This window comes from Chiloscyllium plagiosum, unplaced genomic scaffold, assembly GCF_037043375.1.
Source record: "Chiloscyllium plagiosum isolate Xiang-an unplaced genomic scaffold, Cpla_swu_hap1 HiC_scaffold_20, whole genome shotgun sequence".
Taxonomy (NCBI): Eukaryota; Metazoa; Chordata; class Chondrichthyes; order Orectolobiformes; family Hemiscylliidae; genus Chiloscyllium; species Chiloscyllium plagiosum.
Genome location: NW_028270158.1, coordinates 29682543 through 29696776, shown reverse-complemented (window position 1 = coordinate 29696776; position 14234 = coordinate 29682543). Strand labels below are relative to the sequence as shown.

The 14234-nt window shown below is 41.5% G+C and overlaps 1 protein-coding gene across 1 annotated transcript in view; it reads right to left on the bottom strand.

Moving 5' to 3' along the window:
* LOC122560444 (voltage-dependent calcium channel gamma-3 subunit-like) overlaps window positions 1-14234 on the bottom strand; it is a 35875-nt gene that overhangs the window by 9544 nt on the left and 12097 nt on the right. Inside the window, exon 2 of the mRNA XM_087997763.1 lies at window positions 1592-1675. Coding sequence (XP_087853889.1) covers window positions 1592-1675 — 84 coding nt within the window. The remainder of the gene's footprint in view (window positions 1-1591; window positions 1676-14234) is intronic.

The window sequence follows — 14234 nt, the reverse complement described above, 5'->3', positions numbered from 1 at the left end:
CAGGCAGTGTGAAGGATAAAGGCAGTGTGAAGGGTACAGGCAGTGTGAAGGGTACAGGCAGTGTGAAGGGTACAGGCTGTGTGAAGGGTACAGGCTGTGTGAAATATGTAGGCTGTGTGAAGTTTGCCTGTTGCCTGTCTCAGTGGCACTGTGTACAGGTGAATTATCAAACTTATCCATATGCCTGAAAACAGATACAATCAGGTTTTTCCCAATGGCTGTTCTTTTTGGTCCATGGGCTCTATATGCGAGTATTGTTTCGTTCATCTTACACTTAAGTAGCATTTTTATTCAGACAATGTTTGGTCCTTTTGAATTTATCTGCAGGTTTCAAATCCAACGAATGTCCTCAGTCACACCCTTCACAGCCATCACCGTGTTGGTTCTGTCTACAAATTTAGCATTACATTTGGTTTCAGTGTGTAGATCATTTACATAAAGCATCACACAGATTCAAGCATTAACCCCAGTAGAACGGGAAACAAACAGCACTGTCATAATCTGACTGTATGCCTTTCTAGTCTTCTCTTGTTGCCTTTACAGAATCATAAAATTGTGATGGTACAGCAGGAGCCATTTGGTCCATCACACCACCACCACCACCACCACCAGCAGCTCTTCAAATGAGCATCCTTATCACATACTAATCTTCTGTTTTTCTGCTCATACCCTTCACATCATTTTTACTTAAATCTCTTGAATGCCTCAATTGGATGTGCCTCCATCGAATTTCCAGGCTGCACATTCTGCACACTGACAATTTGCTGAGTGAAAATCTCTACTTCAGCCTTGCTGCTTTTGATGATCCCACTCCCTTTACACTTGGGACAGCTTCTCCCTATCCAATCTATCCGACTTATTCATGGTTATGAAAACTTCTAGCACCTTTCTCTCCAAAGAAAATAGTCTCAACTTCTTCAAGTTATCTTTGTAACTGTTCCTCAACCCTGGATCCATTCTTGTAAACTGCTTCTACACTTATTCCGATGGATGCTTTCCTTCTAATAATATGGCATTCAGAACTATACAAAGTACTCCAGCTGAGATCTAACAAGTGTATTTTACAATTTCGACATCATCGCCTAACTCTTGTACTCTATGTACCTGTTAATAAAGCCATAGATACTGTTTGCTTCACTTATTGCCCTCTCTATGTTTCCTGCCACCTTCAATGATCTGGGCACAAATACACCCAGGTCCCTCTGCTCCTACATCCCCTTCAAATTGTACCCCCTTGTTTTCTATTGTCTCTCAATGTTCTTCCTATCAAAACGTGTCACCTTAAACTTCTTAATTTTTAATACTTTACATTTTAAAAAATTAATTAACCAATAGACACAGTACCAGGGAATTTAGATTAATTGTAAGTCTTTCATGTGGAATTTTGCTTACAGCTTTCTGAATATCCAAATGAGATCCATCAAATGGACTTTCATTTTGTATTTTCTGGCCCTTTTCTTTAAAAAATGTTAGATCAGGTATGTGGCTTTATAACTAGTTCACAGGGATTATTTGTATCTCAAATTTAAACATTCCTTACATAATGAAACAAAACCATTCAAACTGCATGAAGTTTGTTCTATGAACTTACGTAATAAGTATTCCGCAGTGTCCTGCTCATAATCTGCATCCTCTGGAAAGTGATCAATTATTTTGCAGATTCCTTTGAAAGTACCTGTTTGAAACACACGTTTTAGAAACCAGCACTTAAGTATGTGTAAAAATAGATACACAAGAACATTTTTCAAAATCAAAATGTCTCAAACTGGAAAAATAAAGTGAAATTAAACTGTGGTCTGGTATCATTTCTCACATCCTGATCTTGACTTTGCAGAGAGTCTTTTCACTGCTTATCACAGATCCATTAGTGCCCAGGGCCTCTTTCAAAACTGCAGCTGGAGCTGAAGGCAATGCAATCATCATTTCAGCGCTAATCCTGCTCCTTTGTTGGTTCCTAGTTGCAATCACTCCTCATTCTCTTCTCTGTATGTTTTGTTCGCCTTTGTCTTCAACTCTCCATTTTCTTATGCTCTGCCTTTCACAATTCCTTCATGGTCTCCTTGTTTCCTAATTTTCTCTCTCTCCATTCTGTTCCTCCATTAACATATGAGCCTCTCTTCCTACCTCGCTTCCTGTCCTAATTCTCTTTCCTCCCCTCTCCTCTCTTATGCTCTTTGTTACTTGGATAGTTTCACACCCTCTTAGTAACCTCCTATTAATTAATGCATTGGCCAGGTGTTTTAGTTCTGAGCAAAATGTTTATTGATTAATCATGAACATTTGCAATATTTTATACTGAATATAATATAGAATGAAGTTTCATTCTCCATTTTCTTTACAGACACCATCAATCTGTAAATGTAATTTGCCATCTGACCTCAGCCGCTTATAGTCTAATGTTTATGTCATCTTCTTGTTTTGTAACATCAACAGATAGCATCTTTTTTTGAAAACCAATAAAGGAAGTGTGATTTAAGCTTATTTTCAGCACGGTGATAGGAAAAATACTCCAGGCTTCCTGAGGCTGTTATTCATAAAAGAAAAAAAGACTAAAGCAGGTATAGACCATCAAAATCTATCAATCTCAGCCTTGAAAACCCCAGTTGTCCCTTACTATTTACTTCAGATATTTTCCTGATTAACCTGTTCAGGGATGTTATTACACACCTCTCGAGCAGGTGGGATTTGAATCCAGGCTCCAGTGAATCTCAACGAAAGCTGGGAGAATAGCACTTCATTTACTATTTGGGAACTCTGCAGCATCCTGCACTGAATTCAAGTTCAACAAATTTAGGGCTTAAACATCTTTCCCCATGCTTTCCCCTCACCCCCACACACAAGGCCTTGTCATCACATGGCCTGCCATTAAACACACCCACTGTCAGCTACTATAGTCCCCATTAGTAGCTATTTATTCTCCCAGGTTTATCTTTATCCACTTCTTTGTCAGTACAACTATTTTTCTCTTTCTTGGGCTCTATTTCCACCTATCAGTTACTGCTAACCCTTCTCCCATCTATCTTCTGCATAAAGCATCCTTTTCCTAGCTCCTATCAGTTCTGAAGAAGGGTCACTGGACTGGACCCGAAACGTGAATTCTGCTTTCTCTCCACAGATGCTGCCAGACCGGCTGAGATTTTGCCGCAATTTCTTTTTTTGTTGTTTTGGATTTCAAGCATCCACAGTTCTTTATTTTGAAATCCAGGCCTTCTGACTCAGATGTAGCGACACTACCACTACACCACAAGAGTCCTTAGTATTCACTTCATAAATTAAACAATTGCAAGAGTAAAATAAGGGTAAAGAAATTTATTTAATGACTGCCGTTTGCAGTATCTTTTTGGAAGCTGAATAGCTGACTGTTTAAATTTGTTGATTTTAGCTTACTAATATGAGCCATAGGACTCCATACTCCAGTCAGTCTAACCTTGCTGGTGGGTCAATTATTGGAAAAACCTCAGAAAGACAGCATAAATTATCACTTCCAAATGCATGGATTAATCAAGGGCAGTCAACATAGATTTGTTGTAGCATACACAACAAGGCTTTTGACAAGATCCCACAACGTAGACTCAGTTACTGACTCATGAGATCCATGAAGGAATGATAAAATATTTGCTGAGTAATAGGAAGCAATCAGTAATGGTTGACAAGTGAATTTGTGACTGGAAGGTTATTTTCTCGGGGAGCTGTGCAGGCTCAATGCTGGTTTCTTTACTGTTCAGAGTATGCGTTACTGACTTAGATCTAACGAAGGGAAATTGTTTCAGAGTCTCAGGAAGATATCATAAACTAGTCAACTGGGCAAAAAAATGTCAAACAAAGTTTGTTCAGGGAAGCAATTGGTCATTCATTTGAAGGGGAAAAAAACCAAGCAATGGAAGTTACAATATTTCACACTCGTGCAAAGGTAGCAAGACAGTTGGATGAAGCCATTAATAAGCCATGCTGTATGAGGGTCCTTGAAAGGGTGTCGAGGAAAGTTACCCACATAGTTTCATTAGTGGGAGATTTAAGCCACAGGAATAGATTGGAGAACTTGGTTTGATAATAAATTTGAAATAATTTTGATAAAGGTATGTGGGATTACAACAGGAGCGTCAGGTAATGTAGAAAAGAAAAAGCTGTTTCCATTGGCTGAAGATACAAGACACAAGGTCACAGCATTATGATTTTGGGCTAGTGATGCAGAGCCAATAGGAAGAAACGTTTTACTCAGCAAACAATAATGATCTGAAACTCACTGCCCTTAAGGGGGATGGAAGGAAAGGAGATCAATGATTTCTAAAGGAAATTATATAGGTATTTGAAGAAAATAAATTCTTACAGGATCACGAGAATGAAGCAGGAGTTTGGACCTAACAGGATAAATGGGTTCCATTGTGTTATATAGGATTAGAGAATATAGCCTTTTTTTTGGCTGACATATAGAAAATTAATGTGGAGACATAGAAATGTATGAAACTCCAGTTAAACTGCAGCCAGAGGACAGCATACTGGTCATTCCATTGCAGAAGGATGTGATCATATTATAAAGAAAGTCCAGAGACTTACACAAGGTTGTTGCTAGGAACAGAGAATTTTAGTTAGGAGGAGAGATTGAATCAGCTGGGGTTTCTTTGGAACATAGAAAGCTGGGGGAGATTTGATTGAGTGAAATGAAATAGTAAGTGCCTGGACAGACTGCATAGAACGGGACTACTTCATTTAGCAGGAAGATTAATAACTGGCATAGATATTAAGAAAATTAAAGGAGAACGAGAGAGGAGTTTGAGGAGAAATATTTTCCCCCAGAAGATGGTGGGAATTTGGAACTTTCTGCCTAAAAGGGTGGTTAAGGGAGGAACCCTCAACATTTAAAAAGTAATTTGATTTGCAATTTAAATGCTGTAGCTGCACAGTTACAGACCAAAAGCTGGCAAGTTTGATTAGGCTGGTGGCTCCTCTGCTTTCTGCACTGGGCACAATGAGTCAAATAGCTAACTTTTTTGTGCTGTAAATTTTCTATGTATTTGTGACTACAAGTGCCAGGACACACACTGTGAGAATTTCACTACTGTTCTTGGTTTTAACTATTTGCAAAGTTGGGCCTTTTTAATTTATGGTGATTTAATGATCCCTGGACAAAACAGGTGCTATTTGTGAGGTGAGTTGAGAAGTAGTTTGTGGGTGAGTTTACAAATCAGGAGCATTTTTTTTCCTGGGAGTTGGACTTTGGATAGAAATGTATTTGGATCCAAGAACAGTAAATATTCCATATCACAGAACTCAGAAAACTTTGAACCTTAACTGGAGTTAGTTGGCATCATGTCATGTGTGACGCAGGCTATCCCTGAGCCACTTCAATTAGGAAAGGGCATTCATGCAGTATAGATTAGATTAGATTACTTACAGTGTGGAAACAGGCCCTTCGGCCCAACAAGTCCACACCGACCTGCCGAAATGCAACCCACCCACACTCATTCCCCTACATTTACCTTTGCTGGAGGATCACTTTCATGGTGACTGCAATTCAACTCATTTTTTTTTAGTGTCGAGGATTGGCATACTTTCAGAACAGGCATTGAGTATTCGCTCCCAAACTCTCGTCATGTTAGAACGCTGATGTCAGAACGAAGAAAAAGAAAATTACAGCACAGGAACAGGCCTTTCGGCCCTCCAAGCCTGTGCTGATCCAGATCGTCTATCTAAACCTGTCGCTTATTTTCTAAGGATCTCATAGGGTCATAGAGATGTACAGCATGGAAACAGACCCTTTGGTCCAACCTGTCCATGCCGACCAGATATCCCAACCCAATCTAGTCCCACCTGCCAGCACCCGGCCCATATCCCTCCAAACCCTTCCTATTCATATACCCATCCAGATGCCTCGTAAATGTTGCAATTATACCACTTCCTCTGACAGCTCATTCCATACACGTACCACCCTCTGCATGTAAAAGTTGCCCCTTGGGTCTCTTTTATATCTTTCCCCTCTCATCCTAAACCTATGCCCTCTAGTTCTGGACTCCCCAACCCCAGGGAAAAGACTTTGTCTATTTATCCAATCCATGCCCCTCATAATTTTGTAAACCTCTATAAGGTCTCCCCTCAGCCTCCGATGCTCCAAGGAAAACAGCCCCAGCCTGTTCAGCCTCTCCCTGTAGCTCAGATCCTCCAACCCTGGCAACATCCTTGTAAATCTCTTCTGAACCCTTTCAAGTTTCACAACATCTTTCCGATAGGAAGGAGACCAGAATTGCACGCAATATTCCAACAGCAGCCTAACTAATGTCCTGTACAGCCACAGCATGACCTCCCAACTCCTTTACTCAATACTCTGACCAATAAAGGAAAGCATACCAAACGCCTTCTTCACTATTCTATCTACTTGCACTCCAAGGTCTCTTTGTTCAGCAACACTCCCTAGAACCTTACCATTAAGTGTATAAATCCTGCTAAGATTTGCTTTCCCAAAATGCAGCACCTCGTATTAAACTCCATCTGCCACTTCTCAGCCTATTGGCCCATCTGGTCCAGATCCTGTTGTAATCTGAGGTAACCTTCTTCGCTGTCCACTACACCTCCAATTTTGGTGTCATCGGCAAACTTACTAACTGTACCTCTTATGCTCGCATCCAAATCTTTTATGTAAATGACAAAAAGTAGAGGGCCCAGCACCGATTCTTGTGGCACTCCACTGGTCACAGGCCTCCAGTCTGAAAAACAACCCTCCACCACCACCCTCTGTCTTCTGCCTTTGAGCCAGTTCTATATCCAAATGGCTAGTTCTCCCTGTATTCCATGAGATCTAACCTTGCTAATCAGTCTCCCATGGGGAACCTTGTCGAACGCCTTACTGAAGTCCATATAGATCACATCTACTGCTCTGCCCTCATCAATCTTCTTTGTTACTTCTCCAAAAAACTCAATCAAGATTGTGAGACATGATTTCCCACACACAAAGCCATGTTGACTATCCCGAATCAGTCCTTGCCTTTCCAAATACATGTACATCCTGTCCCTCAGGATTCTCTCCAACAACTTGCCTACCACCGAGGACAGGCTCACTGGTCTATAGTTCCCTGGCTTGTCTTTACCGCCCTTTTTAAACAGTGGCACCACGTTTACCAACCTCCAGCCTTCCGGCACCTCACCTGTGACTATCGATGATACAAATATCTCAGCAAGAGGCCCAGCAATCACTTCTCTAGCTTCCCACAGAGTTCTCGGGTACACCTGATCAGGCACTGGGGATTTATCCACTTTTAACCATTTCAAGACATCCAGCACTTCCTCCCCTGTAATCTGGACATTTTGCAAGATGTCACCATTTATTTCCCTACAGTCTATATCTTCCATATCCTTTTCCACAGTAAATACTGATGCAAAATATTCATTTCGTATCTCCCCCATTTTCTGTGGCTCCACACAAAGGCCGCCTTGCTGATCTTTGAGGGGCCCTATTCTCTCCCTAGTCACCCTTTTGTCCTTAATATATTTGTAAAAACCCTTTGGATTCTCCTTAATTCTATTTGCCAAAGCTATCTCATGTCCCCGTTTTGCCCTCCTGATTTCCCTCTTAAGTATACTCCTACTTTCTTTATATCTTCTAAGGATTCACTCGATCTATCCTGTCTATACCTGACATATGTTTCCTTCTTTTTCTTAACCAAACCCTCAATTTCTTTAATCATCCAGCATTCCCTATACCTACCAGCCTTCCCTTTCACCCTGACAGGAATATACTTTCTCTGGATTCTTGTTATCTCATTCCTGAAGGCTTCCCATTTTCCAGCCGTTCCTTTACCTGCGAACATCTGCCTCCAATCAGCTTTCGAAAGTTCTTGCCTAATACGTCAAAATTGGCCTTTCTCCAATTTAGAACTTCAACTTTTAGATCTGGTCTATCCTTTTCCATCACTATTTTAAAACGAATAGAATTATGGTCGCTGGCCCCAAAGTGCTTCCCCACTGACACCTCAGTCACCTGCCCTGCCTTATTTCCCAAGAGTAGGTCAAGTTTTGCCTAGTACCTTCTCTAGTAGGTACATCCACATACTGAATCAGAAAATTGTCTTGTACACACTTAAGAAATTCTTCTCCATCTAAACCTTTAACACTATGGCAGTCCCAGTCGATGTTTGGAAGGTTAAAATCCCCTACCATAACCACCCTATTATTCTTACAGATAGCTGAGATCTCCTTACAAGTTTGTTTCTCAATTTCCCTCTGACTATTGCGGGTCTATAATACAATCCCAATAAGGCGATCATCCCTTTCTTATTTCTCAGTTCCACCCAAATAACTTCCCTGGATGTATTTCTGGGAATATCCTCCCTCAGCACAGCTGTAATGCTATCCCTTACCAAAATGCCACTCCCCCTCCTCTCTCGCCTCCCTTTCTATCCTTCCTGTAGCATTTGTATCCTGGAACATTAAGCTGCCAGTCCTGCCCATCCCTGAGCCATGTTTCTGTAATTGCTATGATATCCCAGTCCCATGTTCCTAACCATGCCCTAAGTTCATCTGCCTTCCCTGTTAGGCCCCTTGCATTGAAATAAATGCAGTTTAATTTATTAGTCCTACCTTGTCCCTACCTGCCCCGACTGTTTGACTCACTTCTGTTCTCAACTGTATCCGTCTCAATTCGATCTCTTTCCTTACTATCTCCCTGGGTCCCACACCCCCACCTTACTAGTTTAAATCCTCCCAAGCAGTTCTAGCAAATCTCCCTACCGGTATATTAGTCCCCTTCCAATTTAGGTGCAATCCATCCTTCTTGTACAGGTCACTTCTATCCCAAAAGAGATTCCAATGATCCAAAAATGTGAATCCTTCTCCCATACACTAGCTCCTCAGCCATGCATTCATCTGCTCTATCCTCCTATTCCTGCCCTCACTAGCTCATAGCACTGGGAGTAATCCAGATATTACTACCCTTGAGGACCTCCTTTTTAAATGTCTGCCTAACTCGCTGTAATCTCCCTTCAGAATCTCAACCTTTTCCCTTCCAATGTCGTTGGTTCCAATGTGGACAATGACCTCTTGCTGACCCTCTCCCCCTCTGCCCCCTCTCTGAGACATCCTTGATCCTGGCATCAGGGAAACAACACACCATTCTGGTTTTTCTCTGCTGGCCACAGAAAGGTCTGTCTGTACCTCTGACTACAGAATCCTCTGACACAATTGATCTCTTGGAAGCCAACGTACTCATTGTTGCATTAGAGCCAGTGTCAATACCAGAAACCTGGCTGTTCGTGCTACGTTCCCCTGAGAATCCATCACCCCCCCTACATTTTCCAAAACAGCATACCTGTTTGAAATGGGTATATCCACAAAAGACTCCTGCACTAGTTGCCTACCTCTCTTACCCTTCCTGGAGTTAACTCATCTATGTGACTGTATCTGAGACTTGCCCCCCTTCCTATAACTGCCATCTATCACATACTGTTGTTGCTGTTGCAAATTCCTCATTGCTTCTGTCTGTCTCTCCAACCGATCCAGTCAATCTGATAAGATTCGCATCCAACAGCATTTATGGCAGATATAATCTGCAGTAACCCTTAAACTCTCTTTAAACTCCCACATCTGACAAGAAGTACGTATCACTGCAAAGGCCATTTTTGCTCCTTCACAATCTACAGACCCAGAAAATAACACCGTCTTATTCCTCTACAAACACTGCCCCAAGTTAAATTAATAGCTATGGCTTATATTTTAAGTTTAATCAAGAGACTTATCTCCAAAATCATATAATCAAGAAAGAATCCACTATACTCACTCCTGCAGCCTTTCTCTTGGACAGACTTAAAACAACAAGTAACTTATCTGATTCTGTGCTGTGAACTTCGCCCAACAGTTCCTCCAAGATTAGTTGTGAATTTCACTGTTTGTTCATTTTCCCAGATGCACTCCAATGTCCAGCGATACACTAATTCCATCAGCAAAGGCGGTAACTGTGCAGGTTCTCTCTCTCTCTCTCTCTCTCTCTCTCCTGCACTGTCCTCACCATGTGCTTCCTTTGTCTGCTCTTCTCCCTTTTAAAACTGCTGTTGTTTTGACTTTTTTTTCCAAAGTTCCAAAACAATGCAACAGCATATAAAACAGTAATTACTGCTCCTGGAATTCAAGGAAATCACCTCCAACACCTAAAATACCTCAAAAAAAGGAGCAGCTCTTACGGCCAGAAATTTTCCCATCCTCCATCTTGGCTTACCCAGAATCCCAGTAAGACATGACCTTCCCTGCACAAAACCATGTCGCCTATCACTGATGAGCCCATTTTCTTCCAAATGTAAATAGATCCTATCCCTCAATATCTTCTCCAGCAGCTTCCCTACCACTGACGACAGGCTCACTGGTCTATAATTACCTGGATTATCCCTGCTACCCTTCTTAAACAAGGGGACAATGTTAGCAATTCTCTAGTCCTCCGGGACCTCACCCGTGTTCAGTGATGCTGCAAAGATATCTGTTAAGGCCCCAGCTATTTCCTATCTCACTTCCCTCAGTAACCTGGGATAGATTCCATCTGGGCCTGGCGACCTGTCTACCTTAATGCCTTTTAGAATACCAACACTTCCTCCCTCCTTATGCCACCTTGACCTAGAGTAATCAAACATCTATCCCTAACCGCAACATCTGTCATGTACCTCTCCAATGCAAAGTACTCGTTAAGAATCTCACCCATTTTCTCTGACTCCATGCATAACTTTCCTCCTTGAGTGGGCCAACCCTTTCTCCAGTTACCCTCTTGCTCCTTCTATATGAATAAAAGGCTTTGGGATTTTTTGGAACTCTGTTTGCGAAAGATCTTTAGCAATCTTTATATTCTCAGGTAATTGATGGAGCTGATCGGCATTTTACACAGATGTACCTTTCTCCTCAGCCGATTGCCTAGCAAACCCACATTTGGCACCTTCTGATCATTAATTCCCGATCGAAACTTTACCCAATCCAGCCCTTTATGTGACTCCATTCCTACACAAATGTTATTGACTCCTGACTGCCCTCTGGAACAATCCAGCAAGCCATCTACTCAGGGCAAGGAGTGATGAGCAATATATACTGACCTTCCCAATTCTTCTCAAAATGGAATAAAACTCACTCTCCTTGTTTCCCCTCCTAACCTTTCGCTCGTATCAGCCTGAGAGTCCGATCAAAATAAAAAAGCTGTTTTGTGAACCAAACCGATGTAGAAATCAGTATGAATGAATTTAATATGTTTTTAATTCTTATCGTAGTGGGGAAAGACTGACAGATTTGACTTTATCAGAGAGTCTGCTGGGATCTGTTCTTTTAAACAGAAGCATTCTCACAGAAAGAGTGACTGTGTGCTGTTGTGTCTTTGGCGAGTCTAGGTCTCAGGCAGTCAGTGATTCATGACCTGCTTTTATTATCATAGGTAGGGACTCAATTCATTTAATAAAACCTCAGGCCACACACACAACCCAATGTGACTCACCAGCTGACAATAATATTAAGCGTTCAATAATGATTACATTAATCGACCAATTTCAGTGGCAAATTTAGTTGACTAACTTTGTGATTTTCATTAAAGTAATGCCTTTTGCCAACTGTGATGGAATATTCAATAACAGTTCTCGTTTTTATCGCTGGCGGCAGATGAAGAAGTGCTCCAGATCTTTCAATACACCGACTGGTCAATTGATCGCAAAGGAACAACAACTAAAGGACTCTGTTCAGTCAGTTGTAATCTTCCAGTATCAGGCTAACAGGAAGCATGTGCTGACAGAGGTGAGCTGGTGAGGGGCTGACAAAGAGATTAATTACAATATTCTTAAATGCCTGAATTGAGATTTCTCTTCTGTATAGAGCTTGAGAACAGTTAAGGATAACGAAAGAGCGAACAATCCATCAAAGACCATCTCTCTGGTGCTTTAACTCTCTCACTCAAACCCATTACCCTAGTACGTTAACCACCAGTGAGTTAACACATTTTTCCAAACATTGGGAGTGGGGCTCAAGGCTACAGCTTTATGACATTAGACAACACTGAGCCAAGTGACTCAGCCACAAAGCTTGTCTGTATAAGTTAAACACATGGTCTTTTATTTACAGTCACTGAATCCTGTAATGTGAGTCCAAGCAACATCATCTGAGGATCTCTGATGCACAATCAGAGACTCCTGCAATGTGGGTCTTTGTAACAACTTGTGATGGTGTCTGATTTGCAGTAACTACCTGATATATACAATATAAGAAATAAACATGAAAAATACTGGTAACATACAGCCAGCCCAGCAGAGTCTGTTAAGAGAGAATCTAAGTTAATTTTCCAGTCAGTGACCTTTTATCAGAAATGGCTCTAATGACAAGGTCATTGACTTGAAATGCTAACTCTGTTACTCTCTTCATAGAGGCTGTCTGGCCTGTTGGTATTTCCAGCATTTTAACTTTTCATTACAGCCTTCCACTATCTGCAGTATTTAAGATAACGTAGCTGCTTCCTGTTTCCTTGCGTGATACACTTGTGTCCACTGATTCCTGGTTAATTTGAAACCTGATGATGAAGGGCTTTTGCCCGAAATGTCGATTTTACTGCTCCTCGGATGCTGCCTGAACTGCTGTGCTCTTCCAGCACCACTAATCCAGAATCTGGTTTCCAGCATCTGCAGTCATTGTTTTTACCTAATTTGAAACCCAGCTGAAGGGTCAAAGTCCATGATAAGTGGAGCACCAAATTTCAAAGGAATAAAAGGGACAACTAAGTGTGTCAGGAAGAGGCTAGGAATTCTGCAATGAATAACTCACCTCCCCTATGTCTCTCCACCACCTACAAGGCACAAGTCAGGAATGTGATGGAATAGTCCCCACTGGCCTGGCTGAGTGCATTTGCAACAACATTCAAGAAGCTTAATACCATCCAGAACAAAGCAGCCCACTTGATGGAAACTCATCCACCACCTTCAACTTGTAGTTCCTTCATTATCGAGGCACAATGGCAGCAGTGTGTACCATCTACAAGATGCACTGCAATAAATCACTAACATTCCTTCAACAGCATCTTTCTACCCACCTCGAAGTGCAAGGGAAGCAGATGCATGTGAATACTACTTGCAAGTTCCCCTCCAAGCTACACAGCATCTATGACAGCAGTTATAGAGTCACAGAGTCATAGAGATGTACAGCATGGAAACAGACCCTTCTGTCCAACCTGTCCATGCCGACCAGATATCCCAATCCAATCTAGTCCCACCTGCTAGCACCCGGTCCATATCCCTCCAAACCCTTCCTATTCATATACCCATCCAAATGCCTCTTAAATGTTGCAATTGTACCAGCCTCCACCACATCCTCTGGCAGCTCATTCCATACACGTACCACCCTCTGCGTGAAACAGTTGCCCCGTAGGTCTCTTTTATATCTTTCCCCTCTCACCCTAAACCTCCTAGGCAATGTTACTAGACAAAAATCTGGGACTCCCTTCCCAACAGCACTGTGTGTTCCGAAATCCCAAGGATTGCAGTGGTTCAAGAAGGCAGCTCACCATCACCCTCATCCTATGAATAAATGTAAACAAAAATAGAGTTTGGATGACACCCAGATTATATTTTGAAAGCTGTAAACTATAGATCAAAAGAATAAGCAAGGCATTTTTCAATGTTAAACTGAAATGGGAACAAAATATCTTGGGGTCAGTCAGTTATGAATGTATACCCTCAGCTATTTAAAGAGGGCAAGGCCAACTGAGGAACACACTGCTCATTGAATTGAACTGGTGCTGATCCTTCCCTGTGTACAGTACACATCCAGTACTTCAGATGGGTCAGTGCTGATGGATTGAAACAGAATGAATTGGGCCATCCAGTAGAGAGATTGGTATCTATGGTGAACAATATCAATAGAGACAGATCGGAAGAGATACAGGGGAGTAATTACAGTGTATCTCACCAGACGACTCAGGGATGCATCTCCAAACGATGATGATTCAGTTCTTGTTTTGCTGATATTTACAATACATAATTTTACTTCTGCAACAAAGGCTTTTGCTGTATTTTTATCAATAAAGTATTGTTCTGATATTAACATTTATCATAAATGGAAAGCTTTAATTTTAAGATTATCAATTAAGTAGACCACGAATCACAAGCAAAGCTGATTCGTCAGAGAACAGAACTGATATTATTCTCTTATTAGAACATAGAACATTATAGCATAGTATAGGCCCTTCAGCCCTCGATGTTGCACCAACCTGTGAAACCAATCTGAAGCCCATCTAACCTACACTA